This window comes from Varroa destructor, unplaced genomic scaffold, assembly GCF_002443255.2.
Source record: "Varroa destructor unplaced genomic scaffold, Vdes_3.0 BEIS01000001.1, whole genome shotgun sequence".
Lineage (NCBI taxonomy): Eukaryota > Metazoa > Arthropoda > Arachnida > Mesostigmata > Varroidae > Varroa > Varroa destructor.
The window spans coordinates 21,772,024-21,790,979 of record NW_019211454.1 but is presented as its reverse complement, the minus strand read 5'-3'; the positions used below and the strand labels follow the sequence as shown (position 1 = coordinate 21,790,979).

Genomic DNA, 18,956 nt, shown 5'->3' with positions numbered 1-18,956 from the left:
TCGTATGCTTCCTAATTCCCTCAGAAATAAAGTAGCATATTATCTTGACTTTGAAATTTTTTCGATGCGATAGTTAACCACAAAAACAATCGTTGGCTTGTTCCCGGTTTAGATGATGTGCCAATTGTGGGCAAAAGAAACTTTTGAAGCAGTGGAGGAGATTATGCCACCATACCTCCCCCAGAGAGACAGACTTATCACTAATAAAATTTATCTGGATGTTTTTCGAATTGCTGTGCGATTGTGGAAAGTTCATATGTTTAATAAAGGGCTAAATGTTGTCCAGCCAGATGGCGCACCGACTATACTTGCCGCTGACTGCAGCATGTGCTGCTTAAGAGTAGGCATATTCTGGAATAAGCATATGGCTGCTAAGCAGCCCAGATTTAAACCCGTTATATTACTATGTATGAAATGTTATTGAGTGAAAGACCACCTATTCTTATTCACATGTGCTGTCGGAAAGGCGACTGTACATCTGCAAACGAAAAAGCTGAAGCCTGTGAGCAGTTTTCGTCTCGAAATGTAGTTGTAATGGCTGTTATATTGATTGAAATCTGCAATAATCAGAGGAAACGCTTTAAGCACACACCAAAAACTTTTCTGAAATATCAATCTAGCGCTTGGATACAGATAATACTCCCGACTCAGACGGGTCATCATATATATATATATATATATATATATACATAGATATATGCCATTCACTAACATCTACACATCTGTGTGAAGATAAAACTGGCAATGATTATAAATATCTCTTCATTAAGAAAATCAACAAGTATTTATTATAATAGATTTCTCTGTCATTAAATCTCTTCGTCCGTTTCACCGTGTATGTTTCCAGTTTCCATTTTTTTAATGTCGCATATTTTCAGTATGTATTTAGCAGACCGTTTTCGGAGCAACCTTGCCTGCTTCTCATCGTCGTTACCACGGCCGTTACGAACTTCCCCGGTTTCCTCATTCCCTAAAAAAAAATCAAAAACATACACCTTAGAATCACACAAAGAGTTTTGCGTTCATATTTTATGTCAGTTCGCACGTTGTTAACTTTAAATTTGTTGTTGAAAGACTTGCTTTAGTCACACTACAAAGAGTTTAGCGTCCATGTTTTATGTCAGTTCGCATGTCGTCAACTTTAAATTTGTTGTTGAAAGGCTTGCTTTAGTCCCACTAACTTTTTTTATACGAAATATAAAGCTAAAAGCTGTATTCTATTTGAGAACTGCCCTAATAGAAAGCAAAAGTATTTTTTTTTTTGTTTTTTTAGTCTCACGTTAGCCCAGCCCAAATGGCTTTCAGTACACATGGAAAATAATATCAGCCAAAATGCTTTCTGAAGTAACTTGCATAACTTGATCCGTTACTCTGCATAGCTCAACTCCAATTTCACCAATCACGAATCAGGTCGAAATTTGTTTTCGGCGCTCTTTGGAACACACGGTTCTTAACATACTTACAAAAAAAATGAAAAGAGTCAAATTACAAAACCGGGATGGCTATTCGAAGTCAGCATCGGGTAATTAATTCAGTCGGCCTGGGGACACAATTCCTAGCAGATCAGTTGTCTCTCACGCGGCGCAGCTTGTTTACATGCCTTGTTGATACCAAAAGTTGCTTGCATCCTATTACTTCAATACGTACAAAGGTTTACAGCATATTACGATAGAGCTCGCTATTGACTATTGCTATCGCCCTATCTTTATGTTAAAAGAAAAGAACCCAAGGATACCTTCAATCCACAAGTGGCAATACACAGTGATTCTTTATGAGTGAAGTCGTCCTTCAACATCTACCCTTGAGTTCTCTGAACATCAGGTGCGACGATTTTGTTCATTCACACACCCATTTCACTGAAAAGGAACCTCATCAGATGATAAGTCAAGGAATATTGCTAGTTGTTAGTTAAGAAGTTGTTAATATGTACATTGCTTTTCAACATGTGATCAGGGTATAAAAGACGCTTCTGATAGTCCTGAACATGTAGTGGTTGAGTCAACCATTCTCTGTAGGGATGAAGTAGTAACTCTTAAAAAAGTTGCAGAATGAAAGGAAATACGTCGTAGAGTGCTTTTTAATAGGCTGAATTCCCAAGGATGGCATCGCGTTGAGGTTGTTGGATCCGCATGCGTGCTAGTCGGTATTGCAATGATATTGTGATTAGTTCGTTCAGTTTGTGATCTCCCTAGCCTCACTCTCTTTAAGGGTGAGCAAGTCTCTCCGAATTTTTTAATGTCGCTCCAATGTTAACCTTGCCAACGATAAGTGTTGTCCGTATTCTATGTGACACTTGTGTAGTCACACCGTAATCAAGCCCTATTTGAACAGCAGCGAAAAACAACTCTGTTCCGCATTATAACATTCCATCGTTGCAAACCACAGACACTGATGTGTTTACAATTCGACGTTCCGCTAATTTGTCTACAAACATAGACAAACATGAAAATGCAATACAAGCATTTGTTCCGCCTTACATTATTCTAAAAATCATTTATTGCCTTGTTTTTTTGGCGATTTTCCAAAAAACTACACACTATCACAAAAAATCGATACGAAGTCCAGCGAACGAGTCTGAAAAACAATCTGGGTTACTTTTAAAGTGGTGTACTACCTATACACTGTCCCTGCCGGCCTGACGTACCAACTCACTGTAATAAGATTTTGGTTTCTTTGTTAAAATAGGTGATAAACTGAATTTGGTGCTCATACTTTGATAGACATGTAAAATGAAAAAGGGAGAGGGCTATCGGCGCACATAGTGGTTATTATTGCCTACCGTTTGATGTCTGTTGCTGCTAAGGCGCATGATTGAAACCGTTCTTGTGAAGCATCGCACTGGTACGGATGCTCTTGTTCCTCATGTTCCTGAAGCTGTTGTACCTGCTGTTGATGCTGCTGTAGTTCATTCTGGCGCTGAATAGCATTGTGCTCGTCGACTTGACCATGCAGACGGAGGATCACGCTTGTTAAATTTTCGTGACTTTTGCGTAGAGCTGCAATTCGCTCATCTTTAGCTCGAATCTGCTCGGCCGCATTGACCTCAGTTCGTATAAGTGTTCTTCGCGCTTCGGCTAGTGCTTTTTCGGCCTCTTCGGCACGTGCACTAAGAGCCTTCTGCCGATCATTGGCAGCATCCACTTCCTGTTTTCGATAGTCCATGCGTGATCGACAATCTGTGAGGGAAACGTAAACCTTATTGCATTTACTGGCTTAAAGTATAAAAATAAAATGTGAAATTAGATACAAAAAATGAAAGCAGTTCCACATTATTTATTGTATGTTATACTTAGACAAGCCGAATTCATTTTATTAGGGATGATTCTAATTATTATCAGTAAGATATTGCCTACTTAACTATGAGATATAACAGAGATATTGTTTGATAATGGGGGTATAAACTCCGTAAAACCTAAGCACAAACTTGTTTAACGACATATAATTTCCTACAGTGTAATACTGCAAATCATTCTATTACATCCTAAACAGCAGGAACTTTTTTATACTTTCCAATGATATGAGAAAGAGACCTCCAATGATATGGAAAAAAACAACATCTCAAATTTCTCGGCAACCGCCTCTCCAGATCCAATCAAGGTACAAGCTCTCAAATATGCTACAATTTACATTGCAACAAAATAACTCCGCGAACAGCTATTTTGTTCTACAGATAGTTTTTAACGGATTACACGAACGCTGCGTATCACTTGTTTTCTCACTAATTCAGAAATTTCAGAGAGACTTAAGGTGTACTTTCCAGATATATTTTTGCCATCTCAGGGAATGGTAAGAGACAAGAGTACAGGTATTAGTTTGGGGGCGGTTCCAGCCCTAATTAAAGACTAACGAGAACGGTTCGTCACTCAGGCCAGCACGTTATTGTTGACTACTAAGAAAAAAAGTAATTCGTCAGAAACGGAATTCGGCCGTAGTGTGGACAATTCAAAGATTGTGTTTGCGTCTCTGTGGTCGTTTAAGGTATTCGCGGATAATGCAATCCTAAAACGGAGGGCAAACTTAAAATCCGCTGGGCGCTAGCTTTGCCAGAGAGAAGACTATCTACCCAATTAAGACGGCCAACTTAACTGCAACGCGCTCCTAATTTAGCCGCTATAAAGATAACCACAGAAGGGTTGCCGACTGACAGGTGACCCACGAACATCCTCAAGATCACTTGTCAGAAAAACCAATTCACTCAGCAGACGGAAAGGTCCCAGTTCTTTTGGCCTGTAGGTTGGAAATTCCATACCATCGGAGGACCAGTCAGTTGCTCGCTAGTTCTGAGGTTTTATTTAGCTCCTGCGCCGCATAGGATAGGAGTATTTAACACGAAGCTGCGCTGTGTGCAAACTATTGAAGAAAAACAGCGCCGGACTTATATAAAATCCGTGTGTATAAGGTGTTCGCGATAGACGCGTCTCCAATACCTTTCGAGAGAGTCGGTGCAGACCTCAAGATACATTGCATTTACCAAGATTTGTAGCGCTATACGTCCTGTGCACCTCGCTTAAACAGCTCATCTCGACTCAAAGTTTGTTGAATGGCGTGGTCGCAGAGGCCTGTACCTCAATTCAGACCATTTTAGGGGCAGATTAGCTCGTTTATAATTGGCAGAGCAACGTGCTTGGAACACATTACATTGCCAATCAAGGCACACTCTATTCCCGTTCACTTCTTGCTTCCACGCAATCCAAACAAATAGCTATCTGAATCGTCGCTGGTCGCTTCTGCAGTTCTGTCGGGTTATCGATGTCCGAAGCAGCTTTGCCTGCTGTTGATATTTCTTCGGATTTACCCTCTGGATATTGCGCGTGTTTCTGGAAAAGCTTGCTTGAGAGGTTGCCCAGATTGTTTCTCGCACAACTTATCGCATATCACACTCACCATCAGCTCGCATGTGAGCTGGATAATTTAACGAGGCGAGTAAAGCGCAAATTTTGTATTAGAAGTCTAAAGAAAAATACTGCTAATTTGTTTGCATACTTGCGAGGGGCAACTGTCTATGACACTCTACGAAAAGCAACTGCTCATCATACGCGACCGAGTGACTACCTAGCTACTACATATTGGTGGAAAAGAAGCCTTCAAAGAACTTTAAGAAACACGAGGCAAGGACACTGGGAAGCATTATCGGTAACATGGTCGAGATGCTGTGTTGCAAATTGAATGTGTTTAATGAAATTAATTGCATCTTTACTTTGCCGCCGGATGAATACATATACCCAATCAAAATATTAAGAGCAGTATATATATTTCACGATGGTATTAGTAATGAAACGGTTTATGACTCACTTTTAAGCTCTTTGGTGAGTTCTTCTTTGCTATGAACGTGGGAGACATCATGTGTGCCCCTTCGGTTGATTTCTTCCAACCTCCTGTACATTTCGTGCAGTACAATCAGCTCTTGTTCTAAACGAGCACATTTGTCTCGATATATGGCTAATTCCTCGGCCTTTATTCGCAAACTTTCGAGGTTCAGCTGTGATTCGTGTAGCTTCGCACCCAGATGATTCACTTTCTGCAAAATAGAAATTGGCACCCATCAAATATAAATTGGGTGACACTCCTACATTGGAAATACAATTCTATTAGGGTTCTACAATGTCATATTCGATGTATTGGAACATAGTATGCCTGCTTTTACGTAGTTCAGAGGAAAAAAACAGAATATCATCAATGACATTACATAGAATAAAGATGGAGAATAGGTATGACCAGGTTTAAAATTATTCCTGTCTTTTTTTTTAAATACAGCCCAAAGCACTTAAAAAGTAAAACTCACAGTGTTGGCTTCGTCAAGCTGTGCTTTGTTTAGAGCGTTCGTTGTGGCCATTTCGTTATTTTCGGCCATTATCCGTTTGCTTTCTTCTTCCTGTCTGCGAGCCCGATCTAAAAGTACCTTTACTTCTAACTCCATACTACGATCTTTTTCATCCAAGCTCCGCTGTAATTCTAAGATCTTAGCTGTCTTCAGTTTTAATTCTTTGTGAACTTCACGAACCTGTCCGGACTAAATGCGCAAATATGCAAAAGACTAATGTAATGAGAGATAGTTTCAATACGAGAAACAAACTTCATTGAGATTACAAAAGGCATTGAACCATTAAATACACATGCATGCCAAACTAATTTAAGACTATGAAACAATAGTATAAGCAACTGATAAGATAAGCTCAAGTCAAGCAAGGTATCAAACTTAGGTACTTGACTGGTTCATTCGTTGATTACCATGGCAGCATTTTGCTCCTCAAGTTGTATTATCCTTTTGGCCTTCTCAAGAAGTCTTCGATTCCGTTCAATGTGGATGTCCTTTCGGTGTCTATCGTAAAGCAATTCGACGTAGAGCATCGTGGCATGGGCCCTGGTGAATGTCAGCTCCTATAGCGCAAACAGATAATACAATTTACCGAGATAAATTGCATATAGGTTTATTGCACAGACGTCATGTATGTTATATCATTGTAGATGAAACATTGTAAGAGAAGCAAAGCACGCAATTTGTTTTCGTATTACACGCTATTACATATTACATCTTGTATTAATGCGTGGCCAGTTAACGATAATTTATTTAAACGGTAATTTAAATACATTGAATAGGACATTACCTTTTGTAATTCAGCCACGGTTGGCTGATGATCCTTTGCACCGCATTGTTCCCTCTCAAAACTACGTGACATGGCCCCTGCGGCACCCCCTTGCGGTCCTGTTTGCGAACCAGTACCACTTTGTTGTTGTTGTTGGAGTTCCATCTCTCGTAGCACCTGGCCGGCACATGCCCGCATATGCTCCTCGAGAATCTCCGCCGGACTTTTTTCATCCAGGGCATCCGGATCTAAAACAACATAAAGTCCCAATATATAGTCCTCCACTATGTATATATATATATAGTGGAGGACTAAATCCTCGGTCGGCAACTGGTGGCTATCGGCTAGCTCTTTTATACCCTTACCGCGTCCGAATTAGCTATTGTTTATTTTTCACTTGCAACCATAATATTCAGCCATCGCTACTAGCCATGCTATGTCCGCACAGCATTTACGTATCTCTCGTGCGGTTGCATCCTTTACAGTTCATTGTGCCAATGGCATCTTTTTCTTTTCGAAACGATTCCCGGCTGGCAACCCATATACACGCCGTCACAGTCCTCTAACAGTTCTAGCGCCCTTACACTTTTATCCATCGTCGCATTTCATCCTCGACACCTTTTCTTTCTGAAAGACTCTATGATGCGAATCTGGCTATTTAAAAAGGTATATGGCCGTTTGCTTCCAGAACGCCACTCTTGAATCTTTTATCGGTCAAACCTCTTTCTATCGTTACTAATCCTTTGCGGTCAAGCTCTTTTTCATCCCTCGCTTCAGTGTCAGCGGCGGTTAGCATCGCAAACTGCCGCAGCTACTGATACTATTAGTTGTCCCACAGGCGGCCTGCCTAGTTGGCGGTCCGATTACCAATTGGCCTGTTTTCTGTGACGCTGCCACAAAGTTTGTCAACGACTTAGTTGTTCGGATGCTAACAATATATAGTTTAGCGGGTAGGGCTTTTGCACCTTAACCGTGTCCGAACTAACAGTAGTTTGCTGTTTGTTCTATTATATATATATATATATATATATATATATATGTATATAAGCTAGCAAATAAAATAAAAGAGCCAAATACTGGTTTTTTGCATTATACGATTTCATAATGTTATTAAATGACTATAACCAAGGCTGCTTTACAAGGACAATATTCACTCACAAAGAATGGCAAAAGAGAATACGCTGAATTTTATTTTGCGTGATGAATTAGCCATATTTTATAACTGATAGCTCACCTTTGTTTTTTCTTGGTTCCGGACTGTGCGGCCAAAGACTCAATGAAAGACATTTGGAACTGAGGTCTTCGTTACTGCTGCTTGTGGCTTCTGAAAGGGATCCGGAATCATCAGCTTGTTGGCTAAGTTGAGGGGTAGAAGGACATGACATTGACCGGGTGAGTCGCCCAGTGAGTCCAAGGCCTTGAGGGCTACCACTGCCTACACCTGGCGGAGAAGCCTGACACTGGGATAGATACCGCTGTCGCGCTAGCAGGCTTTCCATCTCACTGTGCGCTGGGGGATCATCCTGTAATTCGTAGCCAAACGGTCGTCTGTGAGATACATCACCGCGTTCATTTAAGAACCAAAACGGCTTAACGCCGAATTATCTTTACCTAATTTAACAAATGACAGATATTTGATTATATCTACTGTTTCTGGTAACATCTTAAAATATAGCTCCTATTCAACTTTGCACTGTAACTTTATATACTCTGCGGTACATATATGCGGTACTCTGTGGAACACCAAACAAACATTCACTGGGACACGGCGTTAAATTATACGTTACAAAAAATAATTGTTCTTGAATTCCATTTACCGCCGTACAGAACTACGTGTATTTGTAGGTATAGTTGTTTAGTTTTTTTAACTTACAGGCCAAAGAGGACCGGGAGAACACGAGATCTACTCTGCTAGACTCCTAGGTAAACCTCTTGAAAATAATATATTTTCAACTTGGATACATTACAGTATTGCTACGCTTGTCCTTGTCATCTTAAAGAAAGAATACAAATATAGTCCCACCAGTTGGTTTAGTCTAAATTAAGTAAAAACATAGAAACAAGAGAAACATAGAACTGGTCTAATTTCAAACAGCTTTACAGCTAAAAGCATTCCTTGATTGTCTCAATACACGAGACCCATGTAACATATATACTGACCTGATTCTCAGCATGCTCTGATATGCTATTCGTAGGTTCTTGTGTTAGTCGCTGAGTTGTCAAGCAGAAACCCCTGTCACCAGAGCGATCCTCATCCATAACGGCTGAATCACCCCCTGCGTTAATACCGCCGAAGCCTCCACCCTGTGGTTTACTCTCTTCCTCCAATCCCTCCGATGGAATAGAAGGCAAATTCGCCGACGACCTTCTCCGTTTCTGCGGTGTACCTTTTTGGGGAGTACCAGTTCCGCTTGTGCCAATGGCAATTTCGCCTACTTCTTTTGGCAACGGCTCTTCTGCAATAGCCTCTTCTGCAATATCCACACTGCCAAGGCTACTCGACACATCGCTTGGGGGATGCGCTGACATCACGTCCAGCAGGTGAGGGGTTTTACCCAATACTCCGTCCGACGCCGGTATGTCCCCGACAAAATCTTTAGCTCTCTTAGGAATGCTACATGGTTTACTGGCGGGCAACTTTGGGCGACTTGGTCCTATAACACCGTGATCCCTTTGATGCTCCTGAAGAGCTCGCAGTTGCAGTTGCTGTTGCTGTTGTTGCTGTTGCTGCTCGGCAAAGTAATTCTGACAGTCCCCTATAATGTCATGCTTCTGTTGACCCTTCCATCGGTCTTTATGAGTTTCGCTCTCAACGTTATATTGTACGAGAAACGGATGAAAATAGGTTCGCTTCATCATGGGCCAGATGATCTCAATCCAAGCGGGCTTGTTTTGAGTACTGTTGGAACTGCCGTAAGTATTCCGAAGGAACGCGAGAAAATTACACGGGAACATCGAATATAAAACCTAAAAGTAATCACCACAAAATCGCACACATTGCAGGCGCATTTAGTGCTTGAATCTGCTATACGTAAAAGTGTAATATTGCTTATTCGTCTTATAAGCGAATGGAGACTTAGATCGGAAAGAAGAAGTTTCTGAAATTCGACGTTTCGAAACTGTGTTGCAATAAGCGAAGAAAGAAGAAATTGTGACTCTAAGATAGGGTTCAACAAAAATGACCTACCTTTCTGGCATTTCTCTCAAAGTTGTTGGCTTCCTTTCTTATTATGGCTGAAACTACTCATCGGTATAAGACATGTTTGTAATTATAACTTTACCTTACGCATTGTACCGTAGTGGAGCAAAGGCACCTCGGCTCATATTCAAGTAAACCTTTCTCCTATTTAACACCTTGTGAAAATTACGGTTTTGAAAAAACGTGAGCGATGATAAGTGGTACCTTATAGAAAGTGAATAATCCGCTGCAAAGATGCTGTCTATTGAGCTCAGCCATCGTTTGCTTCTTCCGTACGCACATATCAGCTGCCATAGAAAATGCCGAAAACATATTTTCTAGGCCTTTTTTATCGAATGCTCCGGGTACGAGTGGTAAGAGAGAAGCCATTATCACGATAGCGATAAAACAAGTAGTCACCTGTATAAAAAAAACGAATTTGAAGATCCATTCTTTGTTTCATTCTGCTAAGCTAATGGGCAATTCGGTATTTTGCAAATGTATCATGAATGTTACTCGCAGAAAAAAAGTATTGCATGCCATCACAATACCAGATGCTAATAAAACGATTTCGCAATTTTATAATATTGTTGAGTTATGAGTTCAATTGATCATCATTGTACTGAATCACTTTACAAAAAAACTTGGGCGCCATGGCCTCCAAATAATCAGTTGGCCATACACAACTAGAAACTGTAATATCTTCAGCTAAAGTTTCAAGAATGCTTTCTGTGTCAGCAAACCATAGCTTTCCTTTCTTGTTGTTTGCGTCATTTTGGAAGGAACGTTTTTATTTTTATTGTTCATACAATTTTTCATTTCAAACAAAGATAATGCAAAATCGTCGATTAACTTCTAAAATAATCAATCTTTACTACTTAAGACAACGAAATAGTTATCGATGTACGTTTATGCACATATGACACATACCTCGCCGCCCTCCCTGCTTTCCTTAACGACGTACAGCATCTCCCGAACAATTTTCTGATGAATGTCGTGCAGCCAAGGTGGGTCTGCTTGTACAACGCATAGCAACATTTTCAACGCCGCAGTTCTAACCGACGCATCCCCCGAACGAAGGTGCTCTGAACACCTTTGAAGTTAAGAAATTAAAGGCTTTATTTAAAGACACAAATATATGTATATACTTCTGCTCATATTAGTCGAAGATCAAATAGATGAGGGTTATGATTCTATATCTTCTATAGCTTCTGAACAGAATTCGACTAATATTTCACAGTTATATGGAGGGTGACTTGTAGTTGTCATTACCTTTCAAAGAACCATTTGTGATGAGGATCCCTCAGGCCCGTTAGTAGGACGAGCACACGAAATGAACGAGATCGCAGGTACAATAATACCAGCTGCTGGACTAGATCTTTGTCTTTAGCTGAAACACAAGGTGACAAGTTACATACCAATCTGATACACTCATTTCACAACTTTACTTAGTATAATATTCATATATACCACTAAGTCTGCGTGTCTGTCTGTCATCCCCAAATTGCCAGGGTTGCTTTAAAACATACTGTATATCAATTTTTCTCCCTCTTACATTGTGATAAGCTTTTCCGAATATATCTATAAGCCGGTCTTAATTATTTCATAGCTCAATATCTTACACATTTTATGTACGTACTATTACCAGGTAAAGCTTTATAAATATTTATATGAACATCTTAATTACATACGACTGCAGGCTAATCGAAAATAATTATTTTTAAGGAACGGATATTCAATGTCAACGCTTAATGGTTAAATTTCTGTCTATCGACGGTGATCGGCAGCTAGAATCTACATTGGAAAACGTTGGGGAAGAAAGCGTTCAACGAAACAACAGTCCGTTACTGAGGAAGTAGCTTTAAGATAAAAAATTGAAAGAAGTACTAAACTAATCACCCAGTGGTGCTTGTCCGTAATGAATGATAACACTCTTTTGCGTACCTCTGCATCGGACACCCCTAGCAATAATTGTGAAAATGGTGATCTTCTTGCTTAGCTGAGGTCAATATCTGTAGAATGATTTATCTCACTGATGTCAACACATCGTGTATGCTGCGCCTACCTTTTCTAACCGCAAACGGGCGCTATAGTACGGCATGCCACTTCACCGAAGTTGTCGAAATCCGCTTCTCTATTTTGGTTTTGGCCCAGTTTCCCGCAAATACGATCAACAATTATGTATATAGATAATAATAATAAGCATGACTAAAATCTTCTAGATTGAATTCGTATTACACTTAGTACTATAATTATCGGGGTAGCCTCACGCGCGCAATCCAAAAACGTCTAGGAAGTTTTGGTTGAAGGACATTAATGACTTTGTCATAGGAAGAGCTCAATTGGAAGCATGAATTTCTGCGGCGACAGAAGATTTTTGGTCACAACACAACATGAACGAGATATGGCTCAGTCTATCCCGCCTACTACAAAAGAGTACAGCGAGGTAATGTTGTTAGTTATAACAGAAAGCGATTTCTATGGTAGTGCTGAATAAGTTCGGACGTAAGCTGATGGTCATACTTACAATGAATACTAGGACGTGTGTAATTGAGTTATTGGCCAAAAAGGAAATGGTCTAAATGGCTAAAATCTCGAATTCCTAAAAAGCCTCATTGACGTGTGGGGCAGCAATCAAAACCACAGTGTGATTACTTGACAGTATACAACCTATATCTATTCACTGAGGCAAGCCGTCGAGAATGAAATTAAGTATGGTGATGCAAATGACGAATACACAGTTATTCAAATTCCTTTAGAGCGCTGGCTTCGATGCGTTAGAACACATTTTGTTCTATTTCACATATGGTTTCAAATTTACTCAACTTTTTTGACTCATTGTATAACTCAGCATAGCCGGTATTGCATCATAAACTAGGTCTACAGCAGGCTTAGAAAGCTAAAGCTAAGTGTTCTACGGGTTTTACGTCCGGTACCGCCGTTAGACATTTCATCAGGAATACGGCTGGGTCCCAGAGAGAAACAAAGTGTACCGCACTCGAATTCGAATTCAAACCAGCTTGTATCATTCAAGTTTAGGTGGCAAACACATTACCCATAACGCGGTCACCGGACGGGTCTAGGAAGCTAGAATGACCATGATTATCCTTGACTGTTTACTTAAGGGTCTCGAGGCTTTGCAAACGTAAACAGATAAACATTAAACGCAACAGTTTACCAAAGCAATAACGTATTCTTCGGGCCTTTGACAGGCCACGTAATGTTGATACGTAATGTTAAATTGATCATTACTATTACCAAGAAGCAGTTACAGAAATAATAGTTTGCTGCGATAGTGATCTGGCGCAAGCGGAAAGGTAATGGAATGAGTGAAAGATAAAAGAATAGCGTTTACTTTTTAAATGTGTAACCTCATCGTAGGGATTATTGTTAAACGAACTACACTAAAACAGGTAGATCCGGTAGCAGCGAACTTAATGTTTTAACACATGAACTAATGAACTAATGAACTTAACAAACGTTTCCAAACCTATCAAAAAAATACGGCAAAAAATCTATAGATCGACCTAACTGCTGAGGGTATGCTATATATACAGAGGAACGATAACCAACGTGGTTAACAGCAGACGTTCTCTGGGTACGAGACATGATCTTGATGTACCTTCGGTATTCTTAATAAACTAGTTCAACTGTCTGCTTGGCAATGGAGCCCCGATATATTCATATGGTCGCCATTTGTAGAGTCATACATTTCGTACATAATATCGTCAACTAGGAACAAATCATTTCCATAGTTTTTATTTGAAGTTAGGGCACAGATACAGTGGTATGTAAAAATATTAAGTGGATTAATTATAAACCTTTAGGACGAAAAGAAGCTAAATCGCAGAAGATGTGATGATCGTTATGGACGAATCGCATACGGTATGTATATCTATATATAACGTTTCCACCCCTTTTACTCAAAATTCCTTACTTGCGATAAAGTTTTTATATATTTTCTCAAATGTCTAACGACACTTGAATACCCATGACGACTATGAATACAGACTCGCATATATTTGCAAGTTCGATAAGCGATTTACAAATTAGTTTTATATATCTGTGCACTATTATCTTATCTGTGCAATAACTTGTCTTCAACTTTCAAATAGAAAACGTGAAAAGCATTTATACGAAGTTTTATACGAAACGAAATGGCGACTTTTTGAATGCAACGAGGCTCCACTACCAAGCGGACAGCTGAACTGGTTCGTTAAGCATGCAAAGGGTTAGGCTACAACTGATAAATAGAATGAAAATAAAGCAACAAAAAAGGGTTTTGTTGAAAACGTATACTTCATTACTAGTTAATTAAGCATAATCGACGAAGCGACAATTACACATGCTTTATTTGCTTTGGCAAATAAATTGAACCCGTTTTCTCTCAGCATTTTTCACTGAACTGTTAATCGTAGTCACACTACACAAACAGGTGGTTCTTTGGCCGTCTGCTTTGAACAGACTAGTTCCGGCGAACAAATGGAACTTTCTGTCGTGGCTTCGGCTGTTGCGGTCGGTCAAACAGCCAGGCCACGTCAGGCCAGATAATACTTAGGTGTCGTCTATTGTGTTCAAACAAGGCCAGTATTTGCTCATGTCTATGCATGTACCATGAAATTCCTCTTACTGTCAAATACATAAGGGCATGTATTATGTCGAGCTTCTTGACAATCTGCCATGCGACTTATAATAAAGATTTATATCGCTACCAAATATATGACTCTATCTATATTCAATACAGCGTTTATTTGAGAGAACAACCAAGTAGAAAGATGAATGAAAAGCGAGGTCTGATTGCGAAATCTGGCAATCAATACCCGCAATTTGGAAGCTTTCTATTCCAACTTCTGTTTCTATGAAAAGCATTTTTGTTAAAGACGTTCTAAAAACATCTTTGTTCTTGAAACAGTCCAATAACCCATGCCCTCCAAAACATTTATTATCGATCAATCATCAAATCATTGTTCCACCAATTACTTAACAGTAACGTACATTAAGCGTAAACTCATTCAATTATCGCCCAAATACATACTCATAAGGAGTTCCAGCACACTCAAATCTTGGGCTGATCGCATGTCAAAAATCTCCAAAATGTCCAGAACGGACAAAAAGTTTAAAAGACGTAAAACGTCTCAAAACGACTAACCATTAAAATTGATATAGAAAACCCAAGTGAACATTGATGTTCTGCTTTTTAAAACGGCCGTCAATTTCTGTATCAAAATCCTAAGTATATAAAAAAAATCTTTTGAGTCAATTGAATGTTAGGCTGGATAAAAAAAGATGTTCTTCGCTCCTGTTTTTCGCCATGATGAGTTTGTTTTCTTTGTTCTAGAAGAAAACTGGTTTGGTTTGATACCAGCAGTGGCATATTAACGCAAGTTTGTTACGGCAAACTACCCGCCAAAATTTTCTGCAATTTTAACACGTCACCTTATATATATATAATAAAAATCTTAAAAGTTCAATAGTAATCTTTTATTAGGTACATAATTACAACGCATTACATGAACCGACTACACGCAGAGTTCACTGTTTGAACAAATGATGAATCTTTTTAAAGTAGGAAATCGTCTTAGGGTAAAACACACATTCTCATTCATTCACACAAACTCGAATTTTTTTTGATGTTTAAAAAATATAATAAGGCAATTATTCCATTCTCGTGGTACTCACTTTGCTGAAGGTATTCCTGCACCTCATGCTGAACTTCAGGTAGCTCACAACTCGTATCGTCCGCCTTACGGATGATTATCTGTACTGTAGGTGAAGGGGGCATTTTGGCGCTTGTCGGATACACTTACGAAAACTCCACTATCTTGCACCAGGCTCAAAAATCTAACTGTTAATCTAATCACCAAGTGTTGTTTAATTGCATTTTACAAATTTGCTTTGGTCAACGGAGAAAATCAATGTTTTTTATTTTTTTAGGAGAGCAGGACACCTTCACAATATAACACCAGAGAAGATTTGATCTATAACATTCTCGGTAGAAACGCTAACACGATGTTTCCGAGAAATCTATTCAGTCAACCACTTCGATCAACCCCTAAATCGCACCACCTGCTTGTAAATTCCAGCTGCTGTCGGCGACGATGCCTGTATAAACAAAATGCACAGATCAGAGCGTCGTTTGGTTTGATACAATGGTACGTTAGAAAGTACACATTACAGTCTTAGTTGGCTCAGGTATTATGTAGTACCCAAGGGTAAATTTTACTACCAAAGTCCTTATGATTCGGTGTACATCTCATGCGATAGATTACAAAAAGCCGCTGGTAGCACAACCACTCGTTAAATGATTAGCAGTGTATCTAAAACTCCGCTCTGGACCTCGTAATTATGCGTGTTGCCATTTCTATCGGGTGGCATTTAACGATAAGCTTGTGCAAATTATTTTAGAGAAATAAGGTCGCATACGCATTGGTCTCCACATCAAACCCTACGGGAATGAGGTAGTAATTGATGCGTTTGCCTGTACGCGACATTTACGCGATTATTTACTAATCATGGTTATGCGAATCTTTCGTGTTACATAAATTCTGCTAAAAGGCGCTTGCAATATTTTGACTGGCTTCATATCAAGTACAAAAACGAACTCCCTACCCATGACGGTTTCAAAATGGGTCTCGACAAATTCGCGCGCAGTATAGGCGGCGACACATTTGCATCAGAATTTGATTAGCAAATTTATAAGCCTTACTGGGGAAAACTTCTGCACGCTAAATTTTTTGAAAACATTATTACTGAATGTAACACAACGTAATTAAGCTAGAAACAATATATTCTAGGAATGCTACTTGTCGTGGAAATTATTTCATACTGCGCACTGGACTTCGAGCTACAAAATTTATCGCTCCATCGAACGGTGCAAAATACTTATGCAGGCTTGATAAAACATGAATGAAAAAGTTACTAACTATAAATATACTTTGGTTGGACCCATGGGCACGCTTTCCTGCAACCTAGCCCTCACGGATCGGAGATACTGGCGCGGCGATGCTGATCTGACTAGCGGTGACCGAGAGTACAGAATCGCTGCTACCTCTCTCTGGTTCGCTGTGTTTCGCTCCCTCGCTGGCTGAAGGCACGGCTGAAGGCGGGCGCCTCAGTCACAGGTGGCGGTGCTGGTAATGGTCATACGTTCTAGATTACAAAAAATGCGTCAGATTCTAGATTACGAAATGCGCAAGCCAAAGCTGTGCGCCCACTAACGATCAATCAAAAAGTTTTCTGCACTTGTGTAAGTGACTTCTTGCAAGGCCATACGGAACGTAAGAGAAGAGCTGCTCAGTATCGTTCAAAAATAGTCTACGAACCTTAAAAGGTATGCAAACGTCGCAAGGTTGTTAACTGGAAAAAAACTGCGTGATATGAACAAAAAAAATACCTTTAGACAGTGCAATACACGGTCTGCAACAACCGGACAGTATGTCAGCAATATTATCAATGTTCGCAAATGAAGGAGGGTACTATCTATTTTACTATAATATAGAGTACTATCATTATTATTATTATTGGTAAGTTGAGTATAGAGTTATATATAGTCACCTTTTTCATGATAATAATAATCATAAGAACAATAAATGAATTAGCGTAGTAACGCTAGTGCTGCTACAGTGTATACTAAGGTTAAATTGTTGTTTACGATGATACGATCACTGGCACGATAGACGCGGTAAGAGCTCACCTCCCGTGTCTTTTGTCAGTCTAATCTGCAAAAGATCTCCAGGGTGCTCTATCACAACATAATAAAATAAACATTTATTCGATCCCACTATTTTTTACATCATAATGTGCAATAAAAAGCACAATGAGCAACTGTTTCAATCAAGAAACACAATGTAGGTACATGTGACCGTCACTAATGTGCGCGTTATTCCAGCCCTGTCTTAGTCCCTCTTCAATAATGGGAAGCTGCATACAAAATGCGGCAGTTCAGAAACAAATTATCATTATGCACTATTATGCCGTATCATGGCACAATTTAAAACAGACACAGTAATAGCTTAGATGACAAAAAAAAGGTGGACGGCAAAGTCGACGACGACGACAAGAATGTTTGAATAGCAACAGAGTTTAGTTCGAGTGGACGGATACACAGTCCAGATATTCATCACCCATCCCTGTCCATTGGCTGCTTCAATGGTCAGTCAGCCAATCTTAGTGAAGAAGGCAAACAAACATGAGAAAGAGCAAATTGTGATCAACACACTGTCATTTTGTCGTTAGCTCCTTTTCATAGACGAAATAGATCTTTGTACTCACTCATAGGAATGGAGCAAGCGAGCGATGGGCCAATCGTGATGATGACGATGATGCTGATGCTGACATGATGAAATGAATGTTGAATGAACTTTCTTCTCGCTTTTAACACGGCACCAGCACCAACCCGGGGGAAAGAGGCGAAGGGAGTATCAATTATCAGCACACGTTATTTAGTACTACAAAAAGTACTGGCAACTGTAACAGCGGCACTAGTTAGAGTAGTAAGTTACAGCTATTAGATGCGGCAACTGTTAACAATACACAAGGCCGGGCTTACAGCTGTTCTAGCGCAACTCTAGTGCAATTTGCTTTTTTATTTTCTAATCGAGGTGGGTACTGTGATACCAAATCATACATACAACAACAACACACACACACACACACAAACCGAGAAAAGAAGAATCGCTAGGCTGCTAGCTAACCGGACGACGAAGAACTGTAGCTGCGCCCTTAGAGCGGTGGAGATACTCTGTTATATGGAATAGAAATTCTGCCAGCTGATCGGGGGCCCGTTTGTCTGACGTCAGCTTTTGACTGGTCCCACCGGGCCATTCCCGGCTGTCGCACTCATCTATTCGTCCAGATGAGAGCTCGTTGGAGATCTCGTATAGATGGCTCACGCTTCGCCCAGCGCACAAACTGCAGCTGAGCACGACACGGCTTAAACCCACTAGTCAACAAGATCTCGTTAAATTCTCGCTCTCAGACGGCCACGGGGGCAGCCATTTTTTGTGATGATACTTCTTCGCCAGGGGGCGCCGCTCGTATCTCGCTTGTTAGAAATCGCATCGCGTTCAGAGCGACCGTCGTCGGCGAACAAACACACAACATATCGGAATGCTAATCACAGGCCGACAAGAAACAACACACAGACACAAGTATGCAGCTAGAACCACACAGCCGCAGAATCCCAGTTATAAGCA

At 40.1% G+C, this 18,956-nt stretch overlaps 1 protein-coding gene across 13 annotated transcripts; it reads right to left on the bottom strand.

The window, feature by feature from the left end:
• Positions 1-761: 761 nt before the first annotated feature.
• Positions 762-18,818, bottom strand: Tsc1 (tuberous sclerosis 1 protein hamartin). 13 transcript variants are annotated; one of them, XR_015328706.1, is made up of 16 exons: positions 18,422-18,818; positions 18,034-18,228; positions 16,686-16,892; positions 15,442-15,864; positions 11,035-11,152; positions 10,693-10,855; positions 9,988-10,182; positions 8,745-9,551; positions 7,819-8,107; positions 6,606-6,832; positions 6,229-6,378; positions 5,783-6,010; positions 5,293-5,518; positions 2,780-3,176; positions 1,736-1,868; positions 762-970 (listed from the first exon to the last, which is right to left on the bottom strand). XR_015328706.1 is itself a non-coding variant. In XM_086990510.1 (14 exons), exons 3-14 carry the CDS (start codon positions 15,542-15,544, stop codon positions 964-966), a joined length of 2,910 nt encoding a protein of 969 aa, XP_086846636.1. In that variant the 5' UTR covers positions 15,545-15,864; positions 16,686-16,892; positions 18,034-18,818; the 3' UTR covers positions 762-963. The 13 variants fall into 13 exon arrangements, 1 of the variants encoding a protein (XP_086846636.1); XR_015328713.1 differs by having other exon boundaries at positions 16,686-16,911; positions 18,034-18,132; XR_015328707.1 differs by having other exon boundaries at positions 18,034-18,132.
• Positions 18,819-18,956: the final 138 nt, after the last annotated feature.

Excerpts from the sequence above, each read along its gene's own strand:
- Tsc1 (XM_086990510.1), bottom strand. The coding sequence starts at position 15,544 with ATGCCCCCTTCACCTACAGTACAGATAATCATCCGTAAGGCGGACGAT. Across the intron at positions 10,183-10,692 it reads AAAGCAGGGAGGGCGGCGAG|GTGACTACTTGTTTTATCGC; the intron begins GTATGTGTCATA and ends TTTTTTATACAG. Across the intron at positions 6,833-7,818 it reads GGAACCAAGAAAAAACAAAG|ATCCGGATGCCCTGGATGAA; the intron begins GTGAGCTATCAG and ends ATGTTGTTTTAG.